The following is a 26885-nucleotide window of genomic DNA, read 5'->3' as shown; positions in this document are numbered from 1 at the left end:
AATCATTATACATGTACAAGCTGAACCAGAAGTAGAACTTCAAGATTTATGTAACTGTGTGCAGCAAATATAACACGATATCAAAATATGATATAGCGTCTTTAGATAACTAATATTAAGGATATAAGTTTCATACATATGCATTTTCTGTACTTTGAGTCAAAAACATTTAACAGATGCAATAAAAGTCAACATCTCACAAAGTGAAAATTAAATGTGTTTACCTACATTTTGATGTATCTAAATTTGTAAATGTTTGGACCTTTTACCGCTTCCATGAATCTGCAAATATATCTTTTAAGAACAGAAAATGAGCTGTTTATATATTCAGACCAAAAAAACGTGTAAGTAAATAAATTCAAAGTTTCAAAATAAGTCATGTACAATTTTATCCCTGCCACCTACATTCACTGTTTGCATACATGTAATTGTTGTGATTGCGTGAGATTTTTATATGATTTAAGTCTAACCGATCATATTGTTTTCCCGTGTTTCGTAGACTAGCGGGAAATGTTGTATGATAATAACGTGTTCGAAAAGATTTGCGTAGGAATACAGGGCGGGGCCATAGGAAGGCCAGTATAAAAAGGTCAGCGTTAATAGAAAAGGTCATTCTAGCCAGTTTCACTCAGCGCACGAAGCTTTGATTCTTTTTAAAGTTTTTTTGATGTCTCTATTAAATTTATTGAATTATATATCATTTTGTAATTCATATTCATAATAATGTATGAATAAGTCCGATATTCGCCCCTAGACGTTATTTACACTTGCGTTCGGACACAGGTTTCCATAGTTTTTTCAAATATTTTATCCATGGTTTTTCCTGGGCGGTTTTGTCACGTCATTCATGGGGAATTATATTCATATGTTACACTTTATGTACACACGATATCGATGATGTATTATCATTAAAGGCCTGCTGCCCGCAAAGCTCGTCTGACTCACACCTAAATGGTGTTGTTGTTAATTTGTTGGAAATATTCTTTTAAGTGTATATTATACCAAAAAAAAAAAACTGTCGGTTGAAATCCCAATACATAGTTGGGATTTCACACATGTATAAAATGCTTTTTGACTTCGAGAATAAAAACTTATATGGCAAAATTGTTTAGGTAACGTATTTGTAGCTGATTATTGACCTCGATACGATCCATACTTATAATTTCTCAATTCTTTAATGTTTAGACTATTCCTCTGCACATTATTTATCAACGTATTCATTGAGGACGGACTGAAGCGATCAATCTTTACGAGCAACCAATGAAGCAGCAACTATGTTTTAAAAGTATTTACAATAAAAGAGGAAATTGGCTTATTTCGAGATATCAGACCATTTAAAATGGTATTAATGTCATGGACCTCCAGAAAATTGATAGCACCAACTACAAAATAAACTGAGATGAAGGTTTTCGTCTTTGAATGATTAAATTTATTTACACACTTAAATTATGGATCATCAACAAAACAATACACCTGTAAGGAAAAATCTGAAATTCTCTGGGGACTTGTTAAGTTGTTGAACACGTCTGTGTCTTACAAAGGACCTAAATAACCTGACAAATTTCTTTAGACAGTCTTGATAATAACGGATTAATTCAACACATGTCACACCTTTAAATAACTTTATTCCTCAAACAGTGTAATAAAAACCACGTATATAAGAATTAACTATAATGATAAAAAAATATATTACATATAGCATGATTTGTTATGCTTATTTTAAGGCTAGTTATTTTAGTACGCTTTGTATTATATTGGTACCCCTAACCGGATCATTTATTTAACTGAAATGTTCCATGTCAAATTCAAACAACTATATCATATTTGTTTTTCAAATGAATATAATTCATAAATTGTACAGTATATTATTAACAGATTCTAATAAAAGTATTTAATCATAATCTTTTATTATTAAGAACTATTTCGTTTACCTTGGTGAATCTATGAAGGTTTATATGATGGTATGTTTTTTCATTAAGTAATGATAACTAACTTTTGACAATGATTACTCAGGTCAGTTGTTTAGACTTCTATTCACGATGACGTAATTAAATATTAGCATTGATAATATTTGCATTGATAAAACATTTTTAATAGAGAAATATATATGAGAAAATTTGAAACCTTGTAAAGATTTGAAAATTTATTAATATGATATGAATTTATTCGAATTGAATAAGTATTTGATTGATGGGTGGATGGTCCTGACCAATTTTGGACTATATATACATATACACATAAAAAAGCATACATAGGAAAAGATGTCTTTGTGACATTTAGGCCTTTGTTGCAAACGTAAGGATTTCTCTTGGAAGTACAGGTACAACTCTATACATCATGACACAAAACGTTCTATAGTTTGGCGGATACACGGGTTTCTATAATGAAAGTTGTTCCTTGTTACTTTTGTGGCATTTAATTCTTAGCCATGAGTTACGGGATCTTTACAATAGGTAAATATTAATTTCTTGAACCAAACATTGGTTTGCTATAAAGGTAGCTATCTTTGTAGCTTTTGCTATCTCGTGACTAATGATGAAAGAAAATCAAAGATAGATTTCTCATTCTGTTAGGTCTTGTTCTTGTTATTATACACCAAAATTTAGTTAGGTTTAGACAAACAATTCTTGTGTTTTTTTTTTGTTCTTTTGGAGAAATAATACCTACATCTAAGTGAGAGGGAAGTGATATTCCTAAAATAGTTTACTTATTACATCGCTTTGAAGTGTACAAACTGGGACGATGGGAAACCCTTCAGACAAATATAGCATCAGTCATCTGACACTATAGCACCCAAGTACATCATTATATCAATATAATACTTTTTTCGGGTGATTATCGGGTGAAAGTGTTAGCAATTCATCTGCAGTCACTCAGCATACGCATTCAGGTGATGTTCAGTCTAAAATCAAGGATTATACACCCCAGATCGTTGACAACAAACTACACCAGGAAGCTGTCAAAATTCTCGACAAAGTAACAAAACGAAAATCTGCTGTAAAAGTAACACGGACCACAACAATCTTTATTGCAATAACAATCGTATTCATTATCAGTTTTCTCCCATTTGTAGTTGTTATGATATTATTGATCACCATTAGCGACGTTGAGAAAGAAATATCAAAACAACTTAGGTGTTTCTGGAGTTTTGTTAAAAAACCAATTTTCTGAAAACTGCGAACAATCCGTTGATAGACAGCCTATATAATTTAATTCTTAGCCATGAGTCACGTGATCTTTACAATAGGTAAATATTAATTTCTTGAACCAAACATTGGTTTGCTGTAAAGGTAGCTATCTTTGTAGCTTTTGCTATCTCGTGACTAATGAGGAAAGAAAATCAAAGATAGATTTCTCATTCTGTCAGGTCTTGTTTTTTTTGTTTTTATTCCCTCCTAAATCAACTTCCATCAGTACTTTGGGATAATATACACCTAAATTTAGTTAGGTTTAGAAAAACAATTCATGTTGTTTTTTTTCTTTTGGAGAAATAATACCTACATAAAAGCGATAGGGAAGTGATATTCTTAAAATAGTTTACGTTCTTTGAAGTGTACAAACTGGGACGATGGAAAACCCTTCAGACAAATGTATCATCAGTGACATAACACTATAGCACCCAAGTGCATGCATTATGCAATGGAATACTTTTATCGGCTGATTTTTTCCTCAATCAATATTGTTGGCTCATAATCCAGTTTTTTGCTAAATCATTATGTGCGTATTATTATTTGAATCTATAGTTTTGTAAATAAAAATTTTAAAAGAAAATTACATAAAAACGCAGCTCTCCATAAGGAAGGAGTTTTTGGCCATTTTTAAAACTATGACTTTTTACTTAAGCGAGTTTCCAAAAAAGTTGTTTTCTTAAGTGAAATATATGATAAAGATGACATATCAGGTACACTAATCTATGCAATGTGTATCGTTCCGATCCTCTCAAATTGTCGTTTAACTGTATCACACCTGTATCTCAAGCAACTGTGTAGTTCGCGGCAAGCGTGCTAGGTTCCGTTCGTTATCGAAAGCAAGATTTTTGTCTTGCCTAGATAGCCGAGTGTGGAGCGCGGTGGCCGCTCACTGCTGAGAGAATGGGTTCCAGAGGTCGTGAGTTCAAGCCTCGGTCGGGGCGGAAGGTGGAGCTCCAACAAAAGTGAATTTCTCTGTGCTTTATATATATATATATATATATATATATATATATGAGTGACCTTATCTAAATCTTTGTTTAATTATCGATAATTATTTTTTTTTTCTACAAAATCTTAATAATTCAAAACTGATAAAACTGAATTCTTCTGTGTAAAATTTTTTTCCAAACTATGATAAAGGAAATTCAATGAGAATATCAGACTTGTAATATTTAATATAATTTGTTAAACCACGTAATTCCCGCTTTTAAACACTGTAATTTCCGGCAAAAAAAAAACCGAGTCCACTCAATAGGTTATCAGATTGCAAACCAGGATATTAGAACAAATATATCTTATATATAGTCACAAAACCCCACACACAGGACTTAAAAGCAAATCAGAGTGTATACACGAGTATACATGCCATGGAGACCTCTACCTTTTTGTCAAGTTATTGGAACAACTCTTATGGGTCAGATTCGTCGAAAGATCCATATTCTTTACTTTTGAAGTTAAACAACCAGAAAGCCCTAAGAGATCTCCCTGTGATCCTGTTCCTTGTAGTTCTTTTGATCGTTGGAATAAGCGGCAATATAGTTGTATGTGTAATTTACTCTAAAGCAAAGAAGAAATCAACATCCAATCTTTTCATTTTGAACTTGGCAGTTCTGGATCTTCTGTCCTGTACATTCGGAATCCCTTTGGAGGTCACAGACCTTAGTTTACCCTACATGTTTAATGCTCCAGCTGTTTGCAGCATTGGAAGGGCTATGGAATCATGTACAGTTATCGCGTCAGTGTTTACTCTGGTTTTCATTTCAGTTGATCGATACAAACGTATTTGTAATTTTGGTGAAAGTTTTAAAATTTTGACGGTCAAAATTATGTGTGTCGTTGCATTGTGCAGTGGTGCCTTGTCATCGCTGCCATTTTTAGTAGTAATGGGAAAAAGGACATTAAGCCTTGGGCTTTCCGGAATAGAGGGTGTTGGATGTGAAGTCTCAGACAATATGAAACATACTCACTTTACATTTGCTTATTATACTTTCATGTTGATACTTTACATCGTTTGTCTAGTTTTCGTTATTTTTGTATATGTGCGTATCTCTATATTTTTAAGAAGGACTAGATGCATGAGAATTAGGCATATTAAGGAAAGTAATAGCTCAACCATGGTCACTCAACATTCTCATTCAGTTGAGCTTGAATCTATCACTGTGGAAAGCGGACATCAAGGAAGCCCTGTAAACTACCTACAGGAAGCCGTGCATACGCTTCCGAGAGAAACTCCAATTACTTCCGGAGTAAAAGTTACTAGGACAACAACAATATTTGTAGCTATAACTATCGCTTTTATAATCAGTTTTCTCCCATTTTTGGTGGTCATAATATTATATAGCATCATTAAAGACATAGAGAAAGGCATGTCAGAACAAATGAAGGTGTTCACTGAATTTTGTGCAAGAACATATTTTCTGAATAATGCGATTAACCCGTTGATATATAGCGCTTTGAATAGAAAATTCAGACATGATGTTAAACGACTGTTTTCTACAAATTGCTGTAAGAGATAATTGATTAATGTTTGTACTTCAGAGTTACAATTTGATGTTTACCAAGTAAATACACTCTAGATTTCTGAATACAAATTTCACAACATGGAAACGTCAGTATCCATTTTTAGCATGCCAACTTTTCTGATTTGTAGATTCCTGAAATTGTTTTTATTGATTGTCGTATAACGGGTATTTTCTGCGGTTGTTTATTTTCTGTGGTATTTTCTGGGTATGGAAAATCAACAGAAATAAAATCGCAAAATAGTCTAAGATTATCAACATAAATGCCACGATTACCGTATCTACAGGTTACATTTATCCTCAATAGTCGGTATGTTACTCAGTACTATATATTCGGTGATTTCCAGTGATTAACTCATAATATCATTACAGCTCCATTTCATTTGTATGGAATAGTTTGTAAAATTCATACTTACCATATATGACATTTTCTAGTAATTAATTATGATATTTATCTCCAAAATAGACACTCAAAAGTAACAAAATTATCAGACTTTATTTGATTTCCAGGTTACCCGTATCGATAAATTAGATAATGTATTCCAAGCGCTTGTGTAAAATTTATTTACAAATCTCATTCAACACAACATCAGTCTTAAATAATAATAGCCAAATAAGAGGATTATTCTAAGATAAGCAGTCACATTAGAACGATGTTCAGTTCAATTCAGTGTCGGTCAAGTATCTTCAATAACGATCGGTCAAATTAAATAATATTAAAGGTTTAAGTCAGTCAAACATAAACCTGTCATTTCATTACGGATCAAAAGAAGTTAAACACAGTTTTCATTTAATCATCATTTGTAAAATATTCGTGCACATACATCAAACAAATGCGTGAGTTACCTGAAATTGTTATACAAACTTTGACCACGCGACAATTACTGCAGCCAGAGTCAACAGGTGGCTGGTTGCATAATGCGAAATAAATACCCTTTTTACACACAGTAGCGGCGGTAATTCCCTAGGCGAAGTCCCGTAAAACGCTTGAAAAAAGGATTTAAATATTGATACAATTTATAATAGTGCTATGTTCAGATTTATTTTTTGCGGCCTAATGTAATTGCAGAAATTGAAAATGCAGAATATGATTTGATCCCTTTTAGGATCTAAACCGCAAAAATTTCGAGCCGCAGAAAGTACCCGTTATACGGTAGTTCTTTCTTTTTTGGGTGAAATTTTATCTTGATGTGTTTATATAGTAATCATTGTACGTGTACAAGCTGAACCAGAAGTAGAACTTCAAGATTTATGTAGCTGTGTGCAGCAAATATAACAGGATATCAAAATATGATATAGCGTCTTTAGATAACTAGTATTAAGGATATAAGTTTCATACATATGCATTTTCTGTACTTTGAGTCAAAAACACTTAACAGATGCAATAAAAGTCAACATCTCACAAAGTGAAAGTTAAATGTGTTTACCTACATTTTGGTGTATCTAAATTTGTAAATGTTTGGACCTTTTACCGCTTCCATGTGTATATTGAAGTAATTTCAATGTGTTTTTACTCATGATAATGATTTGCACATGTTACTCGTTGCCATGATAATTATACTTCGGTACGTTTTGTTAGTTTCTTACGGTGGCTGATGTAGGATCTTATAGCAGCCACCGTAATATCTCGTTATGACGAAAGGATTTCGTTTCCTTCTAAAATATTCATATTCTTTCATTTTATGTTGATTTGAATATAAATTATAATTTCTGTTACATTTTGTTTACTGAAATAAAAATTACAATATTATAGAGACTATTTTACATATTTTAACCAAAAAAAAAATACTGAAAAACCCTAGATTGTTAAGGGGTCATTATTCTACACGGGTCTACTTTCTTCACGTACAATGGGCTCATTTTTATGAAAATGAAAATTATTTTCAAAGCAAAAGGGTCATTATTCTACATAGAATAATGACCGGAGGATCATTATTCTACGTCGAAAATAACGCCCGATCATTATTCTACGTCGACAAATGACCCCATGTCATTATTCTACGGGGGTCTTTATCTGCTTTGCACAGGCTGATTTGTTCATATCTAGTAACAAATAGTGGACATAAATTGTATTAATATGCACAGGACACGTTTAATCTATATTGATTATCTCATTTCGAAAACGCCGTGACAAATTCGTGTAACAAATGTGAGCACAACTGGGTTTTTACGAAATCATATGGTTTGCACTCTGATCAATTATTACGTGTACGTACAGGTACGTCTGTTACTCAGATATCACTGGTTTTAGATATCAGATGTCAAGTCGATCCTTATTTTCATCATTTGTTTACTCGCCCGTCCTTCTCTCACATATGGTCTTGATTAAAACAACCTAATATATCAAAAACCCTTCCTCAATATCTTAAATTCATAATCATTTTAGTCATATGTTATTTCAGGATCTTGATACATCCGACAATGGTGAGCATATGGAGAAATGGTGTACATTTTACTAAGCATAGCGGCCATATTGTTATCGTTATGGCGATTTTCAGTACAATAGAATACATAGAAAGCAATGAGAAAAATCACCAATTTTTAAAAATGAGCATTTTGGAAATATTTCGTCGTCATTTTGGTTTCGTTATTTACTTTCTCCAGGATAGGAATGTGCTTGTTTTGTTTAAAAGAGTTCCTTTTGAATCTGAAAAATCGAAGCGGGGCGTTGTAGGAATAAAGTGTGTGTTAAGGTGATGAACGAACTCATTAAGGAATTTTAAATCCTGAGCGTCACTAGAGAGGTGCAGGAAAAAACCTCAGGATAATCGCTGAAATGGAAAACATAGCTGTTAACCAGAATTTGACGAAGACTCGAGCAAACTTGACAATGAAGCAAGGAAATTAGTAAAGGCTGATAGAGGTAAGTCTTCTGTTGTATGGAACGGAAAAATCTTTGTGACAAACCACATCGACAAAACGTATAAAAAAGACACCTCTGTCCACGGACATGCTTAAAGGTCTCACTCACCTTGGTGTCCAACTCGAAACTTTTGGTTTCTCGCCCGACATGGAGACCCAAATCAGGTTAACATTTTGTTTTCTGTTTACAACATGTGTATAAACAATCTTCGTCAACTTAACCTTAGCTATGCTTATTTTTCTTCTGTTTACAAGTGTTAGATCTAGCCACGTGAAACTCGCACATGACTATGATTACTCAAAGCCCAACCCCGACCTCTTTAAAACTAACCTTTAATACCCTAGAATTTATACCTGAAATCTATTCTTAAATTCAAAGATCAATTTTGTTACTCCATAATTTTTCTTAAATTATTGTTATCACAATGAACGAACTTGATGTTAATTGTTTTATTTTTCCGCTTAATATTATGCATATGTAGACCCTCTTACAATTTATTTCTTTAGAACACATGATAAATGTTCTTAAACTTAAGCAACGTAATATTGAATAACCTTTTTTACATTTCCTTTTACTAAACAAAGCTTCAATCATTTTCATAATGATTATGCCAGTCAGTAACACCTCACACCGGAAAAGGACAGGTCTATACTATGACATGTCTAAAACCATAAAACATTGCTGTTCTCTCGACTTGTTGACAATATTGATTGCAAACTTACTTCTAACATACGGTACGAATGCCTTATTAATTGTTTTAATGATCATATTTAAAAAAAATTCAATTAAGCTCAATATATCTGCCGTAAATACAATAAACTGCATAAAAACCCAGTGTAGGAAATAAAAGATATTAATTATCATAAATATTCATTAACTATGTATTTCAATGTATTCATATGTACCTCTTTGTATTTGTTATGGATTTTGATTACTCTATTGTTGTGTGGGGATATCGAAGTAAACCAATTAGAGCATTCTGTAACTTCAGACAATTCTGTAGGTAGCATTCCTACTTCTCTCGACTTAATATTAGAAAACTCAACATCAAGTTTGCACCTTAATGTCCAAAGCTTAAACAAAAATAAGCGCGATATTATTCAAGCCGAACTTGGTGGATTCGATATTTTAAACTTAAACAAAACCTGGTCATCCCAGGACACATTACTTTACGGCTTTCAAGAACCATGCAGGCGTGACAGGGAGGAAAATAGATACGGAGGGTAAGTGTCTATGTAAAAAACCATATTCCATGCCAACGCAGACAAGATTTAGAAGTTTAACAAATAGAATGCATTTGGTTGGAATGTTGTATATGATAAATGAAATTTCTCATAGGAACTTTTCACGACCACCCAACTCAGAGGCTAGTAAATGGGAGCATATAACTTACTCGATGGAAAAGAGCAAAGACACGAATATTAATAATATAATCATCACGATGTACTTTAACTGTAATTTGAATAATACACGCGATTCAAAAATACGTGATATCATATGTGACCAGGGTATGTCCAAACTTATATTCGAATGCACGCACTTCATCGAAAATTCCGCAACTCTACTGGACCTAATACTTGTTAATAATGAAGATATGATTATATTTTTTCAGTTGTCGGGGATACTATTCTTCCGAGCAATATAAGATACCATTGTCCAATCTTTTGTGTACCAAAATAACTTAAATTCCATACAAGAACATATAAGAGAAATATTTGGTCTTTTTCAAACACTGAACCCCGAGACTATGAATTCCTTTTAAAGAATCATGATTAAGATAGTCTGCACAGTAATGATATTGACAAAACTTGCGACATTATTTCAAACTGAATTATCAATTCAGCCACACACCAAATAAAATTATAACATGACGTCACAATTATCCGCCATGGATGCATAATCTACCAGAGCTAGAAAACGTCTTCATTTTATTGCTAAAACAAGTTGCTGTCCTTTAAAAAAGGACTGCAATACGTGGACCATATGCACGTGTTTCCAACGAAAACGTGAAAGCCTTAAGATTAGCAGATATTCCATCGACTCTAGCCGCCTACTTTTAACCACTAAATTTGTAGGTTGTATAGCCCCGACTTTTCATCTCAGAATTTACAGGGTTCATACTTCTAAAATAATTATGATCTATATCAATGAAGATTGCATGTAAAGTATCAGGCATTCGGCGAGTTCTACTAATTGCGCACACATTATGCTTCGCACTACTTTGTTAGCTATGCAGTGACAGCTTTGTGTAAATTAATTTCATATTTTGATGCATTTTTCTTGACATCTTAAGTTTTATAATTAGCAATGTTTTGTTGTTTTCCGAATACATATGTAGCTTAACTTTACTTTTATAGTAGGCGAGGCTAGAGTTCTTCCCGATTAATTTTTTTTAAGCATTTAAGTATGATTGAATAATTATGTGACTGTATATAATAGATGATTGAATATTTATGTCACTGTATAAAAGTTAAGATCTCAAGAAAAATGCATCAAAATATGAAATTAATTTACACAAAGCTGTCTCTGCATCACTGCTTCAACTGTTTGCAGAATTGGAAAGACTCTTGAATCTAGTACAATCTTGGCATTAGCAATGACTCTTGTTTTCATTTCCATTGATCGGTACAAGCTTATCTGTAATATGAGCGAAAGTTTCAGCAAGAAGACAGCAAAAAGACTTTGAATTGCTTCGGTCTGTTTTGGCACTTTTTTTATCATGACCATTTCTGATATTAATGGGAAAGAAGACACCCCAGATCGTTGATAACAATCTACACCAGGAAGCTGTCAAAATTATCGACAAAGTAGCAAAACGAAAATTTGCCATAAAAGTAACACGGACCACAACAATTTTTCTAGCAATAACAATCGTATTCATTATCAGTTTTCTCCCATTTGTAGTTGTTATGATATTATTGATCACCATTGGCGACATTGAGAAAGAAATATCAAAAGAACTTGAGGTTTTTATGGAGTTTTATTCAAAAACTTACTTTCTGAAAAATGCGATCAATCCGTTGATAATAATAGCCTATTTAATTCTTAGCCATTAGTCACGTGATCTTTACAATGGGTAAATATTAATTTCTTGAACCAAACATTGGTTTGCTATAAAGGTAGCTATTTTTGTAGCTTTCGCTATCTCGTAACTAATGATGAAAGTAAATCAAAGATAGATTTCTCATTCTGTGAGATCTTGTTCTTCATGTTTTTTATTCACTACTAAATCAACTTCCATCAGTACTTTGGGATATTATACACCATAATTTAGTAAAGTTCAGAAAAACAATTCATGTTGTTTTTTTTTTCTTTTGAAGAAATAATACCTACATACAAGTGAGAGGGAAGTGATATTCTTAAAATAGTTTACTTTCTTTGAAGTGTACAAACTGGGACAATGGGGAACCCTTCAGACACATATATCATCAGTGACCTAACACTATAACACCCAAGTGCATGCATTATGCAATGAAATACTATTATCGGGTGATTTTCCCTCAATCAATATTGTTGGCTCATTATTTAAATCAATAGTTTTGTAAAAAAAAAAATAAATAAATAAAAATTGCATTAAAACACAGTTTTCGACCATCTTTAAAACTATGACTTTTTACTTAAGCGAGTTGCCAAAAAAGTTGTTTTCTTATGTGAAATATATGATAAAGACGACATATCAGATACACTAAACTGCATGCTTTGGTTTTGCCATAAATAATTCTCAAAATTATTATGAGTTTTGGTAAGGTCAACATTTACAAGTATTCAAATACAAGATGACACAATCCTAAATGTCTGCAAACACATCTTTAAAGATCTAAAAACATAAGGAAAAATCCTTTTATCAAACATTTTACTTGTAAAAAATTTCAATTGTAAATAGTAAGTAATACTAATAATTATTTGCTTCACTAAAATTGTAGGATGACCTCAGAATCAACTGTTATACCTGGCAACGTTAACAGCTCTCTGATCCATTTCTATAGCATGCATAGTTTAAACAATCGCTTTGCAAATATATACACCATTTCAACTCGTTGGATAATGCAAATATAAAATCACAATATATATACTGTTCACAAGGATAACACTGTAACTAGTTTTTAAAAGGTGGGGGAATGTGTTAATGTAGATTAGAACGTACATGTAAAAATAGATACAATGTCAATGAAGAAATTTAGATGTTCCACTTTTATTGATTTCAAATGTGAATAATTGACAGGTATATTTTTTAAATTGAAATTTTGATATATATGTACATACATATCAAAGAATAAGCATAGCACACGAGCAAAAGTATAAAGTTGCATTGCACAGATATAATTACATTTAAAGCATTTGTTTCATTAGTACATTCAATATTAAAACATAATATATAAGTACAGTGTACATATTCGTATAACTACCTAGGAAAGTTACAATGCAATAATTTACTAGAGGTGAAAAGGCGTTTTTTTTTAATAGAGAGAAAATATTAAGGACACAAAACAAAAATAGGAGACAGGGACAGTAGGGAAAGATCATAGGTGGTGATGAAGGTGACAAACGGGAAAAATAACTTTTAAATAACTATCACATCAATAGTTATTACAGTTTTTCAGAAGCAACTGTATGAATATTTTTTTTTAATTAATAAATTTTTAAATGATCATTTGGCCCTGCTGTTTTCATTTCAATTTGCAGAATATATTGTTTTATAACGAGAATGGTTAAATTTCCTTTCAATTCGATATCTCTATAATCATAATTTCCAAAAAGGTTGAATTTATATCAATATTTCTTTAAATCTTTCTAAATATTAACAGTCACCAAAAATATCTTCTAATGTCTCGGGGTCTGTTGACAGAAGGAACACAATTATAAAATTACTATCGCTACTCTCTGTAAATAATGATTAGTTGGTAGGGTTCAAGGTAAAAAAAAATGGTATTAAAATGATATAGGTTCCTTCGTGCACTTAATGAGCAGACAATACATTTTCTCCATTGCTTTTGATTTGATTCAATTTTTGACATTAATACTGTTTTAGATTGAGGATCAGTTATAACTTTATATTAATGAGGTTGTACATTTCTCTACCACAATTCTTAGATCTACGAAATATTTCTATCGATTTTGGGAACAAATATCATAATTCTTATTACAATAACTGTTTATTTGATAGTTTCACATAATTTTGTGATGCTTTTGTTTGACCATATATTAAACAAAATTTGTTTTTAAGCTGAATCTGGTTTTTAATTTATTAAAACTAAGGATCTGGTCGTCATTTTCAAAAAGATTCCCTGTATATTTGAAACCTAATCCAAATTAATTAAAAGAAAAACTAATTTATTGTCGGTTTTCATATCTGGGTTACACCATATATGTGTGTTTATTAAACATTTTATCACTGTTTCCTTTTTGCACATTTACAATTGTTAGTCAAAATTGTAATACATCTTTTCAAAATCTTTTGTTAAATTTATCATTATTATTTCAGTAAAAGCAATACTAAATTCCATTTGTGTTTGCATACTATATCCAAAAATTAGCTTTAAGCAATTTTGTCCATTTTGAAAATATAAGCAATTATGATCACGCTTGGTGTTAGCTTTCAAAATCAATCATTTTTAATCTGGTATATTCATATTCTAGAATAAGAGCCGGTGCTTCTTTTCTACTGTCTGGTTTTCTTTCCAAATAAATTGAAAAAAATAGTTCTTATTTACTTTTAAGTAGTTCTAGTGTTTAGTTTGTTGGAGTTGAGGTTAAAGGATTAATTTTTTATTAAACTGTACGTGGACACTTTATAATATATACATTATGTGCATGTCAAAAATATAGAAATAAGCGCAACAAATACTAAAAGGAACTTAAACATTTTTTTGAAAAACTATTGAATTGAATATAGGATTACAATTTAGAATTAATGAAGTACAATACTACAATTATACAATGTGCTTATATTATAAAACTTGAATAGTTAATATTATCACATACATTACTCATCTGGCATACATATTACCTTTTAATGACTTGTGTCAACAATACCAGTTCAAAACAGAAACTTTAAGAACAGTTTGTTATGAAAAATGTTCATCATACAGTACTTTCAACAACTGTTCAATAGTACACTCCTATGTTACGTAATTGTGGATTATAAGAGGCCAAGAGACCAACTATTGGATCTTTTATCTTTCAAAAGGAGAAACGGTTTGCCGGTTACTTCTAAACAAGATATTACATAGAGAACCAATGTTATTTTTTAAAGTAAGAACAGACATGATGTTTGCTGATAGTTATTTTTTGTTTTAAGATTTGATCATAAATCTATTTTATCAACATGGATGTTCCATTCACGTTCGTCCCACGTTTATATTGTGAACCCCAAGGATAAGTCCAGGATATTGGAAGCCAAGGACCATTAAGAAAGGCATGATGACAACAATTAAACCACCAGCCTCCTAAATAGACACTCGCACAGTTCCAAGGATACCTGTCATTGTCAGCATCATATGTACTAAACTGCATTCCTCGCATTATGCAACAGGGACAATATAGCAGACAATCATCTAAAACAAATACAATATAATATTTTAGTTAACAATCATACTATTATTTCCGATAAAATGTCCTTATTTGTCCTGCTGTTATAAGATAATATATATATATATATATATATATATATATTTTTAATTTTTAATAATAGATCACACAAAATATTCAAATGGTTTACTTTTTTAAAATAAAAATTTCTGTTTTTGTAGTCTGACACAAATGTTAAAAAAACGTTTAAAACATCTTAAGATTATAAAACTTAATAAAAGTTACGCATCAAAATTTTAGGTACTAATGCCGATTTTTAACGCATTGAAACTTTAAAGTGGTCATTTCTTCAAATTATATTTTCTTTCAAGATTGGCTTATCGGAACAATTCGTATTAATTTTGAGAAATAAATATCCTCAACATTTTTTAAAACAAAGCAGAGTGAGATTTTTCTTTCTTACACTGTGTATTACTACGGCGTTTTAAAACGTGAACAAACGTTGTCTGCTGTAGGAAAGACAAAATGGTGGATTGAGATTATCAATTAAGTTATTGTTTGCTTAATTAATTTCAATTGATCATAGTTTTAATTTAAAAAACTCGTATGCTCTCATTTTGACTTGCACTATTTGAAGCACGCGGAGGGATAAACTGAAAGTAATCTTTTGAACGTCATAACAGAAAGTTGTCAAACATCATATTTATCAAGGTAAGATAATGCGAGAAAAATAATCATTCATTATATACTTGTTTGGAATAGCGAAATTCCACCTCGGAGCACAGATTCACGGTCTAGGACTTAGCAAAGCCTCGTCCTCGACCGTGAATCTTGTCCCCTCGGTAAAATTTCACAATCCCACACTCGTAATAATGAATGATTCTATTAATCTTTAAGGTGGGCCGATTTTGTCAATAGCGCTCCTATCCTTTTTTGCGAATATAAATATTATCAAGCGCAACGAGAAGCGGACGAGGCATAAATATTAATGTAAACACGTATATACAAGAAATTTAAAGTTTAATCAGCCGTACTAAGGGCCAAAATAATTTCAGCCCCGGGCGCCGCAATATTGGCCGCCATTTTGTTATAAAAAGTTAACTCGGTCATAAAATGACTGTCGTTTATCTATGTTTTTGCCCTGAATCTCGATCAAAATTTTTACATCTTTAATTAAAAGTATTTTAAGATGATAATAATTGATTGTGAAAATATACAACTCTTTACACCGCTTTAATCAAGAAATACAAATAGGTTTACGTGCGTCTTAAATTATAAGATGAAAAATGAAGTCATTAACATCAAGGAAACAATTTTTAGAGACTAAATGAAATAAATAGAAGAAATTCAACATATCAACTTAGAAAATTTATAAGCATTGAAAGAAAAAAAAGACTTCTCGGAATCAGTTTCTTTTCTTCTGCTATTACCGAAAACGAAGCTTTAGATTTACGTTTTACGTATGAAACATAACCTCATAATGTAAACTGAGCTGGCGACGTTTAGTTTAGCTTTGGCTTATGATTTTAGTAGAATGGCAGATCCGAATGTGCGCTTTTCAAATAAAGTTTGTTCTAAAAAAAAAATAAATTGCACAGTGCTAAATCTACGCTCAGTCCAACGGTCACACCGTTTACACACAATTTAAAATTTTCCAACGTCAAAGTAGCTAATTTTGTTGGACAAAAAGTCAAAAGCGGCGAATCAAGTTGATTCTGTAAACGTTTGCTGTTATAAGGTAAATACTCCTACACCTACATTTCGACCGCTAGTTTTTAAAATGACATTTTTTTTAATCATGTTTGGTGTTCTTTTAATTTATTTAATCCCTTTTCCACAATTCATAAAGTACATATATATCATATGTAAAGAATCCATGCATCTCGATAAAGATTGTTTGAATATTAATAAGTATCAACGATATAAACATAAACATGGTGTAAAAATAAAGCAGAAAAAAAAGGTTTGTAGGGTTTTTCTATACTTATTCGGTTACAATTGGCTATGAATAAAATTACAGGAAACGGATATCTTTTGTTTTGTTTTTATATTCAGATGTAATCTACAAAACTAGAATACATGACACATATACATTCCCATTGCAGGGGAAAGTAATATGTACATGGATGACCTTTTACAGTACTTATGTTTTTGATAAATTTGGTTTTTTTTTAATCCTTACTATTCATTGTCTGATAAGTTGGATTAATGGACCATTTTAAGACTGTATGTATAATCATGGTTAATGTTTTCGGTCATTTCAAAACATTGACTACATCGTGATTTTCAGATTAAAAAATGATTAATAAGGCTGTAGAATTTTGAGATCATTAGCAGCAGTAAGCAACAAAAACCGTCATTATTTTACACATATCAAAGAAGACTGATCAACTTTTCTTGTCGTTCTTAGAAACTTTTAAGCGTGCAACATTTTATTTCGAAGCAGACTGACCCTATTTACTCTTCACCCCGTGTTTTAAGTAAATTTACCTTTCTTGTACTGATTTAAAACGTTTTTCTTCGTATGTAATGTAACCTGAAATCGAGTCGATAAATTGAATCGGCTTGATTTTGATATTATTATTTCAGAAATCACACAAATAATGTATGTAGTATTATTGTACAAAAGACTAACTGTTGATAAAACAATGTTAACTGATTTCAAGTACTGTAAAATCATTAAAAAATCAGGGGGTCAAATTTACATGGCTTGCTTCAACTTTACATCATCGTGGGGACGTAATTTCAAGTATTTACTTATACTAACAAAAGGAAATATGACTTTATAGCCCTCATTTATCTTTTCGTGGAGGACGTTAATTTGTGGATGACATGTACCTACGAATTCCATGAAAATTGTACCACCACGGAATATAATGATTTCCCAGTAACCTCCTCTATATACTCAAATACAAAATTACAAACTTTTTATGGCTATGTTTACACAATCCTAACCTCCACCCCACCTCTAATTGGTATTATATACATTTAGATGTATCTTGAGTTTTGCCAATGGGTAGCCATAAAACAAAAAATACATCCTACAAAAGGCCAAGTTAACATTGATCCACACGCTTTCCTATTTCGTTTTGAATGTACAACGTACATTCAACGTTGTTACTTTTCTAATGAAAAAAAGTTCACGTTTCGATCACACACCTACAGACTCGAGCCACTAAAGGATCTATTGGTTTAGAAAAAATCGCTACAAAATAAAAACGCATGCTAGTATTCATCTAAATGCGCTTTATGTGAAGTGTACCCACATGATAAGGATTGAAAATGTTTAAGTTTTATCAAGCGTTGCAATTGTAATTACCTAATATAATATATATTGGTATTTAAAAATGATAAATAATAGATTTAACTTATTTGACAGCATATCATAATATTGGTATTTATTGCCTAATTGAAAATTTATTAATTGGGGAAGTCAACATTTGTACAGATATTTCTCACTTAAAGTAAAAAGGTGTATAAAAATACCGGAAGGCATTCAAATTTCGGGTCACACCAGGTTATATAAATGGTGTTTCAGGGAAATATCTGCATACATTCCTAAACATTAATTGAACTATAATTCAGGAAATATATTATACTGAACACTTCAACTTTAAAGAAATACTTCGGTGGTTTTGAAATAGAATCGTTAACGTCTCCGTGGGAACAGCTTGAAAGGATTTTATATATTCGCCTTGGGTATTTCCTTGTTAAAATCTCAAGGGAAAAATCAATATCTGCTTTGACGATATTCAATGATATATAAGGACATTTCTCTTCCATGTACCTAAGTTTCCATTTCCGGGGTTTGCAAGTTGAATTATATAGTTCTGGTCCTCGCCAAAAACGTAAAACTGATGATACATCTTGAATGATATCGAACCACCACCGTTCAGTGGCGTAATTGTGAAAATCAATGACGAATTTCGTCTCTTTGTTAGCTGATGTATGACATCGTTTCCTGAAATGGTAAAATATATGATGAAATGTGCGAACAAGACACAGATAAACTGCTTAGATGAAACAGATAAAATGTAAATTATGCTTATATTGATCAAATACAGTAGTAACAGTCCATAGGTTTGATGAGACAATAACAATTCTTATAGTTTCTTGTTCGGTTCCATATTAACACCAGCGACAATGTTCGATAATATATATATTTTTTAAAATAAATATATCTAACACAAGTACCTATTGAAAAAAAACCTTCATTAATACATTATATTTATTCTGTTTTGAACTTTTAATATAAAGTTATTTACAATATTATGAGTTAATAAGTCTTTTACGTTAGAAAAATGAAGAGTGCATTGCCTATACACAAAATCAAGTGTGACTATCTAGTCGTTATAGTTACCTTTGAAATGAATGAAAAGTTTAGGTGTTTTCTTTTTATTGTTAGGTTATATTGAGTCTATGTACTACAAAGTATAAAAATTGAGATTTTTTCACCAATAGCTATTTGCATGTTTTTTTTTTGCTTTTGTTTTTGTTATTGTTTTTTTTTTTGGCGGCCTCTTAATATCATGACCTGATAAATAAAAATTGCCTATAGATGTATGAAATCTCAAATATGCTTAACAACATAAGCTTACCCAAGCTAAATAAAGGTTATCAGAACCTATCGTTAAGTCGAACAAAATGATATATGTAATTCTTTTTTAAATCTCTCAGCATTAATTAATATGAAGAACCATTCTTTATGAATAAAATGAATTTTGATTGCCACTTGAACATTTTCATACATATATCTAACATGATTCTGACTTCTCCACTAAAATTAATAGTGATATGAATAAAGGTAATCAGTTTACTTTTACTATATTTAAAGCAGATTTAAATCTTGCATTCGTCGTGCTGTTATTTAGACAAATTATGTTATACAATATTGAAAAACTTAATCTATAAAAACAGGCATTGGAACGCCAGTATTGAATTAATATTTCAATGAGATTGACCAAAGTCTGAAGTAAATCGTTGTGACATTGGATCTTATGGAAATTTTTGATTTATATTAAAATGCGCAGATGTTTTACAATCATTTTCATGTTGTTAATTGCTTCATATTTATATAGTTATATTTTTAATGTCACCTTAAATGTCTCTTTGACAAAATTCATATCCATCTCAAATTTGCAAGCTAGTTCTGGCTTTATGCATAATTTACAACACCGAAAACTGAAGCTTGTGCAAACATCATTTAAACATTTTACGCGATATATGTCAATATTTCATAAAATATAAACTCATACATGTTACATATTATGTTAGTTTTTGTCCAAAGAAAATATCACGTTTGAGTTAACGACATAATGCAAATTAAAAACTGTACGAATTGATGCCCACTCGAATCGAACTCGTTTTTGTAAAATAGAAATGTTTAGAGTTTACAAGTTAAATGTTATGAATTCGTAAACGAGTTTTCAATTATCACTGCACAATTATAAATTTAGTATTTAGCAAGTGTACTCGCAAAAAATGTAATACGCAACCAAGGTAAATCTAAACTACAAACACCTTGAGGTAATCAAAAAAACATTTTCTATTTCACCTATATCAAAAAATTACGTTTAAAACAAAAATGTTCTTTTTTGCATGTAAAGTTATATAGTCTCATGATATATTTTCATACTAGAAATAAAAGTAGAAAATATATATGTGTACATGAGGTTTAAGCATTGCGATGCATGTGCATAAAATTGAAAAAAAATCGTTCTTTACCAATTTAGCAGTCCCCGTATGGTGATCCAAATCCACCTTTGTACTCGGCCCAACTACGGTTAAAGCTTTCTTTTCCATTAACTCGTCTTTGTATTGCCTGCCAAAAAAATTATCTCTACTAAACTTTATATAGATATCTTAATTTAGGGTTTACCTAATTGATCGCATTTAAGAGTAAAAATTAAAGTAAAATTGCAACAGAAAATGATTAAAAGCATGTGTACTTCATGCATCAAAAGAACTGATATGCAATATATTGTTAAACATTGTTTGATTCTTTTTAAAACTATCAAAATATTAAAAAAATTTAGATGTTGAAGAAATTGATTGTATACTCACATTTAAAATTGCTTAATTACATGCAAAATCTACATTAAACTTAAACCTTTAACATGGTAAGAGAAAAGGAACATTTGTTCCTTTTTTTTGAGGGAGGGGTTTAGGCTGGCTGTTTTTTTGTTTTTGTTTTTTTTGTTTTTTTTTTGTTTTTTTTTTGGGGGGGGGGGGGTGTTTGTAGTTTGTTTCGTTTTGTGTAATTTGTTTTTTTTTTGTTTTGTTTTTAGGGCTTTTCGACTTTCGGTCGAAAAGACCTTTTGTTTTCGTTCTGTTTTATTATTAGGGCTTTCCGACTTTCGGTCGAAAAGATCTATTGTTTTCGTCTTTTTTTTTTTATTATTTTTCTCGACAGGATTTGTGTCAGCAATTTTTTAAAAACAGGAAAGAATATTAAAACAATTATGCAACTTTCTTAGAGCAATTGTTGATGACACGCGTATGTAAGGTTTTGGACTTCCGGTTCCGTTACTTTTGGTTTCTACAAGGATATTTCTAAAAATAAAATGAAACGCAATATCTTTTTTTCGAGTTAGACCAATCAAATTTTAGAATAAGATGTATCTTGTCAATCTGTACAAAACTGTCAGGTAAACGTGTTTCTATATCTTACCGTTTTTGAGATATTAGACTTCAAACTTCAGAAAAGGGGCGATAAAAAGACAAAAAATTTCAAATGACCTTAGAAACTTAATTTGACGCTAAGATATTGTTAATGTACGAGTAGTTATCATACGCTCTAAGTCTTAAGAAAAAATATCGAGTACTTCCGGTTTTATGCGTTGATGAAAATCGTCTATGGGAGTTTCAATGTTAAATTGAAATCACGCGTTCCACGTTTTCTCAAAAAGTTTTCAAGTAAACATTACAATATTTCACTAGTATAATAACACACACAATGCGCAGACCGGAAAAAGTTTTGGGTACATAATTTTTAAAAATTAGGGATCTGCAGGGGCAAACGTTCAAAACAGCCCTTTAGCTGTAACTTGTTTTATTTTTGTCCGATTTCCAAAATTTTTTCGGTTTATTGTTTAGAATAAAGAGTACAGTCTTAAAATTATGGTCTGAGGGGCCACATTTTGACTCCTTATAGGGGTTTGAAAGGCCTAATGATCACAACTTGCAATTGTTTAAATTAAAAAAAAATATAAAGAGTTATCCTGCTTTGCTCTTAGAAAAAAGATCATAAATACTGTAAGCATACCAAATTTTGTGTCCAAGGAAGAAATACTTACTTCAATGTAATTTTTTGAGAAATATCGTGAGCAACAACTTTTTTCTATCTCTTGCTGTTATCGAGATATTGGACTTCAAACAATGAAAAAAGGGGGATGAAAAAACTAAAATTTGAAATAACCACCAAATTTTTAAAATGAGGAATGGAAAATGTTAAAACTGTCATAATTATCATATATTTAAAGTTTCGTTTGAAACCATTGGGAACTTCCAGTTTTATAAGTTGATAAAAAATCGTCTATGGGTGTTTTAATGTTAAACTGAATTCACGCGTGCCACTTTTTCTCAAACATTTTTGAAGTAAATATTTTCATATTTAAAATTTATATTAAGGGATCTAATTTGCAGACCGGAAATTGTTTTGGGATAAAAATTTTGAAAAATAAGGGGTCTAGAGGGGTCAAAGCTAAAAACAACCCATTAGCTTTATCTTTTTTATTTTTCATCCGATTTTTAAAATCTTTTCGATTTAAAGTTTTGAGTAAAGAGAACAATTTAAAAAATTCTGGTCCGTAGTGCCATTTTTTGACTTCTTATAGGAGTTTTAAGGGCGTGAATATTCCAAATTTTTAAAAGATGAAAAAGTGATTTAGAAAGAGTTATCTCGCTTTGCTTAATAAACGTAGAACATTAAAACTCTATGCATACCACGTTTCCTAATTGAGAAAGGAATACTTACTTTTTTATGATTTTTTGGAAATATTCTTTTAGAAATTAAAAGTATATTTACTTTTAAAGATCTGAAGTTATCTTTTTTTTGACATTGCATTATTTGTAATGTTATATTCTAATAGGCAACTGATTATACCAAGGCGGTGAAGAATTTTAAAATAAAAAATAGATACGATTTTACCTGACATTTACGATCAAAAAAGGGAAAGGGGATGTCGAAAAGCCCTTACGTTTTGTTGAAGACAAAAAAAGTTCTAGTTTTTTTTTTTTTTTTTTTTTTTTTTTTTTTTTGGCAAAATCTTCATATACCTGTTGAAAAGTTTTAACGCATTTTCTTTCTTTATATAATTCAGGCGTATATTAATTTTTGACCTCTTACATACTGTGTTTTTTTTTTTTTGGGGGGGGGGGATATTTCAGTATCCTGCATTACACATTTTCCCACAAACACAACATTCCGTATTATCTATAGAAAACAATTTTTTCAACCTATTTTGTAAAAGCAAATACTGACCGTCCATCCTCCTCCCTCTGTCTCCATATCACAGTAGACCTGAACAGGACGGTAATTAGGGTCAAACCTCTCCCAAGGGTATATAGTGTACACATCGGATTTTCTTTTGCCATTTATGTATAGTTCCTTGCAGTCTAGTGGTTCTATTTCAAACAAAATACTATGTTAGCTATAAAGCGATTCAAAATAATTATAATAGCTAGAAATATAACATTGAGATCCATAAAAAAAATTAAAATGAATTTAAATTTCTCGATATTTTTATATCAATTTTTTTTGTTTTATGATTTTTTATGGTATGTTTGACTAATCATACTTTGATATACCAAATAGGAAAACTACTCTGATGATTATTTTCAATCACTGGGTGAAAATCCAGTTCCAGCAAAACTGAAACTAGTATACGGACATCTTGCTGAAACTTAAAATTGAAGTTTTATGAATAGTTTCCGCACTGTGGAAACCATTATATCGATTCAGCAAGTATACGTTAGGTTTCAGTCAGAAGAAACTGTATTCTAAGAATCCTGGTGGTTTACGCACTGTAGAAACTGAAATTTAAATGTATGGAAAATGGTGTAAATTATTATGGAAATATTAATCAGTTTTAGCAAATTTGTGCTAGGTTTCAATTTGCAGAAACTTTAAGTTAAGATTCCAAATGGTTTACACATCGCTGATACATGTACTATTTCTAAAATTTATTTGAATTCAATAGTGATCTATCAATTATTTTCAACAGGTTTAAGTTTTATTCTAGCCTAATGATCATGAATCCATACATTCTTATATGTACATTAAGTTTCAGCGTAATTGAAACTATATGCATACATGTAACTACATGTATATTTAAATGTTGAAAATAAGGCAATTTACAAATTTACTAAGTAATTAATTACATATGAAAAAGAAAAATGATTAAATCATTATTCTTAGGTATTGGGGCACGTATATATATGTGCATACATTCTTTGTCCAGGTGACATCGTCTTTGTGATTTACCTATATATTCCGTGTGGATTGCAGGGTTTTTCTGTCAGGAGTGAACAAATGACTGTTACATAACATATACACAGTACTAATCATGAGCTTATATCTGTATCCCGACAGGAGTTTGTTTTTTCAATGTGTGTGTATCTCAGTTAGTGAAATTAATAAGCAATTAATAATTAATAAGTTAAAAAAAAGACTCCAGTTGTATATCTCAAAAGTTATATGATGAAGTATTTTACTTACACTCATTTAATTATAGAGCTTGTAATAGATACCTATTTTGTATGACTCCTTCTTAAATCTTTTATCACTTTAATTGATAAATCAATGAACCTTGATAGACTAATTAAGCAAACACATTAAAGCAAAGTCGTAAATGCTACATTTATTATTACAAACCATACCTAAAAATCGTACAACCTGAATTTTAAGGTTAATTTATTTCTTTAATTCCACGCCAACACATGTACACGCCAAAACACGCATGAGTCTTCAGTTGATAATATTAAGTAAAAACCACTTGGGGTTTGAGTCTGATATAATAATTGTTTATTTACATTCATTTTAGACTTTATCATGATTCGCGCATTACTATACTTTGTATTTAGTACTATTTACATTCTGTACCGTAAACATGTACAAATATTGATACATCTGTAGCACAGTTCTCCGCCGAGCGTGCGGACTGCACATTGCCGAGTTTCAAAACATGAAGTCCTCATATGGAAAAGTCATTGAAAGAGTTTTAATTAGCAATTTATTTACGTACCAAAACACAAAGTCTACACATCACATTAAAAACATTCCACATAAGACCATCGTGTATGTACAAATTCAAATATATTCGATATTTACTGTCACTTACTTTCTCTAATGCACTGCCCTACTACTTCTAATATTCTGTCATACCATTGCTAATTTCACCTACTTTTATAGTAAACAGTACCTCCTTTGTGTGGGGAGTAAAAATATCTACCTCCTCAGTGCAGGGAGGCAATACATAATTTTGAATAATTTTAACTGTTTAGGCAATTAACTTATTATCACTATATTTAAAAGGTAATCAAGGGTCTGGAATAGAGATAGATAAGACTTGACAATCTGAATGTTAATTAGTACTAAGAATAATTTGCTACATATTTTTATGAATTTATTTATTTTCACTCTTAACTTACAATGTATACATGTGTTTGATGTTTATAACTTTACTGTAGTATTTATGGAGAAGTCCAGGTTGCAATTGAAGTTCTGGGAAAGAAGGATTGGAAAGGGGGGTGGGGGTGAAACACACTTATTGTAGGCTAGTTCTTCCATTTTTTAGCAAACAATTATTGAATCAAAATGAAAATAACCTAGTTTCAAACATAAAGTAAAACAGTTTAGACCAGATACTACAGTAGTCATTGTATGACATAATTTAACCAAGAACTGGCAACTGTTAAATAGCTTCTTCTATATTTAGAATGAAATTTTATAATATGTCAGACTGAATGTAATAATTTATATGAAATTTTATCATACTTGCTTCGGATAAAAAGAACTGACATAAAGTACAACCCAATGAAAGGAACAAGTTCATCATAAGAAGAAGAATGTTAATGCTACACTGTCCAGAACTACCAAGTCTGCTACCATATTGTGATCTTGTGTGAGTGCTTCACAAGCCTAGAGAATGCTCGAAAATCCCCCCGAACGGCCTATTTCGATAGATTACAACTAAGGTTACATAAACAAATGCCAAGAACTGTCTGACATTCCTTTTTCATCCTCATGACCTAATTAACCTCTGCAGAACAAAGATTTATAGCTGCAAAGTATTCCCATTTCTGGAAAGTTCTTTACAATAGCATTTCCATGTGTTGATTTAATCTGTGTTATGTAACTAATATTAGAATAAGCTTTTTTAACATAAGTTAATTTGGGGTCTGAACTTGATTAATACGTTCAATCAAGTCCTTGGAGTTTTCAGACCACAAGGAATTCGTTTGACGATATTACGTAAACAATTTTCGATATCAGTTTCTCAATACTGCCAAATAATTAAATTCATATTTGTATATTATTATTTATCACTATTCGAAAATTAATTATAGTTACATCATATTAAGATCAAATGCAGAATTGTGACATAATGCAATTAAAATTCAATTGTAGGGTTACGTAATATAATTTTATATAATTTTCGCAATGTGTTACAATGTTATGTAACAATTAAAGTCACGCTGGTAGCAAAGAGCAACATATACCATGTCTTGTTTTGTTAATATACATTGTATTATTTATCGAAAGATGGAGGTTATAGTCATACG

The 26885-nt window shown here is 30.9% G+C and overlaps 1 protein-coding gene and 1 pseudogene across 1 annotated transcript; one reads left to right on the top strand and one right to left on the bottom strand.

Annotated features, from left to right (window-relative positions):
• Window positions 1–26885, bottom strand: part of LOC128185841 (uncharacterized) — an 86238-nt pseudogene that overhangs the window by 57875 nt on the left and 1478 nt on the right.
• Window positions 4525–7325, top strand: LOC128185838 (histamine H2 receptor-like). The gene has a single exon (XM_052855509.1). The coding sequence runs from the start codon at window positions 4559–4561 to the stop codon at window positions 5705–5707; it is 1149 nt and encodes a 382-aa protein (XP_052711469.1). The 5' UTR covers window positions 4525–4558; the 3' UTR covers window positions 5708–7325.

Source organism: Crassostrea angulata, chromosome 5 (genome assembly GCF_025612915.1).
Source record: "Crassostrea angulata isolate pt1a10 chromosome 5, ASM2561291v2, whole genome shotgun sequence".
NCBI lineage: Eukaryota > Metazoa > Mollusca > Bivalvia > Ostreida > Ostreidae > Magallana > Magallana angulata.
Note: the sequence above shows the minus strand (reverse complement) of the source record. Positions and strands in the feature narration are given on the sequence as shown.

What these genes read in the sequence shown, in the direction of transcription:
- LOC128185838 (XM_052855509.1), top strand. Translation starts at nt 4,559, where the DNA reads ATGGAGACCTCTACCTTTTTGTCAAGTTATTGGAACAACTCTTATGGG.